At 50.1% G+C, this 3,007-nt stretch overlaps 1 protein-coding gene across 1 annotated transcript; it reads left to right on the top strand.

Annotated features, from left to right (window-relative positions):
- Positions 1–1,059: 1,059 nt before the first annotated feature.
- Positions 1,060–2,051, top strand: LOC136535472 (ethylene-responsive transcription factor ERF096-like). The gene is made up of 2 exons (XM_066527731.1): positions 1,060–1,147; positions 1,621–2,051. The coding sequence occupies exons 1-2, from the start codon at positions 1,060–1,062 to the stop codon at positions 2,049–2,051; spliced, it is 519 nt and encodes a 172-aa protein (XP_066383828.1).
- Positions 2,052–3,007: the final 956 nt, after the last annotated feature.

Below are 3,007 nucleotides of genomic sequence, written 5' to 3'. Positions count from 1 at the left end.
AAATTTACTTTTTCGAGAAAAATTCAAGTAAACATAAAAAATTTAAAAAATATACCAAAAAGTCATAGAAAAATTCTAAATTGGAACATGTGCTTCAAGGTACTGTATAAATGCCACAGAAAAAATTTGAAAACAAAAAAAAACTTTGTCGAGTGTCGGAATTGGCACTCGGCAAAGGAACCTCTTTGCCGAGTGCCAGGCCAGACACTCGGCAAAGACAGAACGTTTGCCGAGTGCTCACGGCCAACACTCGGCAAAGGATGACGGAAGGCCACCAGAGTAGCCTACGGTATTTTGCCGAGGGTTATTCTTTGCTGAGTGCCTGACACTCGGCAAAGAGGACGTTTGCCGAGTGTCCCTCTTGGCCGAGTGTTTGGCACTCGACAAAGACGGCCTTTGCCGAGTGCGGCACTTGGCAAACTGCCTCTTTGCCGAGTGCCCGTGTTTCGACACTCGGCAAAGCGCCGAGCACTCGGCAAAGAGCGCGTCTCCCATAGTGTTATCTGGTAAAACAAGATTTAAAGCATCTCCAAGAGTTTGCTATCTCAACTTGGCATCCATATAATTTTGGCAAAATAAGAAAAAATAGCCTCCAACAGTTTGGCAAAACAACTTGACATCAATAGCAACTTGGCAAATCTTCCATCCGCGCGCGCAAATATGCACGCGCGTATATGGCTTGGCATCCGGGGCTCTTCATTTCTTAGCGGGGCTCTTCGTTCGCTGAGCGGGGCTCTTCGTTCGCTTAGCGGGCCTCTTCGTTTTGTTAACGGGTTTTTTTATTTTACCAAGTCAAAAATGTCAAACTCTTGGAGATGAATTGTTTTTTTACTTGGCATATAATTTTGGAAGTTGACAAATCACAAGATTTGCCAAGTAAAATCTGACAAACTCTTGGAGATGCTCTTACATTCTTTTTAAAAATGAAAAGACTTAGCTGGACCACGACGTGGCTATATAGGGAGGGTTTTTGGCCTTGGGTGGGAGCCTTAGCTGCGTCCGTCCTGCCTACCCTCCTCACCAGTGAGTCGCAAGGTTTGTTGTTTCTAGCACTCGACAATGTGTGGTGGAGCCATCATCGCTGACTTCGTCCCCGCCGACGCCCGCCCAGCAACCGACGACACCATGTCCGCCTCCGTCCTCTCCGGTACGTTGTAACAACACGTTTGGTTGGAGGGAATTGTTAGAAGAGAATGGGAGTTAAGCGATTTGTGATTAAAATTCCTTTGATTGGTTGGTGGGCATGGGAGTTATTTTGGGAAGGGGGAGAGGAATTCGAGGGCCTCGACTCACACCTTTTAAACCCAGAGAGCGGTGGGAATTGAGTAAGAATTCCTTATCAGCACAAGATGAGCGTATCTCCACCATCGATGATAACTTAAAGTTACGATTTCTCATTCCCAAACCCACCAACCAAGCAAATGGAGAAGAAACCCCCTCTTGAACTCTCTCTTAATTTCTGCACATGCCAAATAGGGGATTAAGAATATAAATCAAACTCCCACATCAGTTGCCTCTGCTAAGTCCCACCTCCCGTTCCAGTGCGCTTTCTCCGAACTTGCCAAACACACCGACGTACGAGTATATATGCATGTCATGGTTACGTACAACAACCATTAGCTAACGACGCTGCTGGCCACTGCTTGTTCTGTCTGGAGCTGCCGCCGGCCAGGCTGTCAGCGTACCGAGGGATCCGGCGCCGTCCCTGGGGCCGCTGGGCGGTGGAGATCCGCGACCAGCGGAAGGGCGCCCGCGTCTGGCTCGGCACCTACGCCACCCCGGAGGACGCCGCGCGCGCCTACGACGCCGCGGCGCGCGAGATCCGCGAGCCGGCGGCCAAGAGGCGCCGGAAGTCTGCGGCGGCGGCCGAGGAGATCTCGGGCTCGTCTCCGGTGGCGACGACCGTCGTGGCGGGAGGAGGAGAAGAGACGCTGCGTGACTGCATGTCCGGGCTGGAGGCGTTCCTGGGGCTCCAGGATGCCGAAGCGGCGGCCGACGAGAGTGGCGACGTGGAGGCGTGGGACGCCGTCGACCTCATCATGCTCGCGTAGTCCGTAGTAGGGGGCTCCGCGCGCGCGTGCCGTCGCTGTGAATGGCCGCCGAGGGCTGCAGCTGCAGGCCGGCCTGCAGCATGCACCTGCTGTTTTGGATCCAGTAATATCATAATGTTTCTTCAAGTAGTTAAGCTAATTTGGAGCCTTGCTGGTGGTGTTAAGCTACTACTAGTACTGATATGCATGTAGTAGTAGTAGCAGGATAGGTTTATCCAGCTTGTTGATAAAAATAATTTAAACCAGAGTGATTAGGAGCTCCCGGCTCTGCTAATTGCCCCGTAGCCAATAGCCTATTCTAAGTAGAACGTGCAGTGTTACATGCAACATGTATCAGCAGGTTCTGTATGGGAATCTCATTCAGATGGTTCTGGCGAAACTCTCGTGACTCGCTGACTGTTGTGTTTGACGAATTCAAATCTTTCGCGCCTTCTGTCGTTGCCGATATTTGGCTGCTGCCACCGATGCTTACGTTGATTCAGTCTAACAGGAAAACACAGTTCATTCCTGAAAAGTACGGTTGAAATAGTGTTGTAGGTAAGGAAAATGGACTCTAGGCTTATTTACTTTTGATTTTGGTGTTTGATAACCGACACAATCAAATTGGACTAATAAATTTGCAAGTAATTGTTTTGTAGTTCAATAGGGTGCAAGACGTGACTTAGATGAAGGCGACATGATGATACCACGATCAACACCATAAGCAAGACCCTAGAAGCACAAGAAAAGACCCAAGATATCAAGCATAGTCCAGGCACGAACATGGGAACCAAACCGGACGCAAGATCACGAAGAAACAAGCTCGGCAGAGGCGACCGGACACGGGCCTTCTAGGGACCGGACGCGTCCGATCAGTTGCTCGGCAATAGCAGACGTCAGCAGCTGTGACTGGACTCTAAGCGAAGTAGTGACCAGACGCACAGATGACATTGTTCTTCGTCACGGCAATGTTTTCA

The sequence above is a fragment of the Miscanthus floridulus genome, unplaced genomic scaffold (assembly GCF_019320115.1).
Source record: "Miscanthus floridulus cultivar M001 unplaced genomic scaffold, ASM1932011v1 os_967_1_2, whole genome shotgun sequence".
Taxonomy (NCBI): Eukaryota; Viridiplantae; Streptophyta; class Magnoliopsida; order Poales; family Poaceae; genus Miscanthus; species Miscanthus floridulus.
Note: the sequence above shows the minus strand (reverse complement) of the source record. Positions and strands in the feature narration are given on the sequence as shown.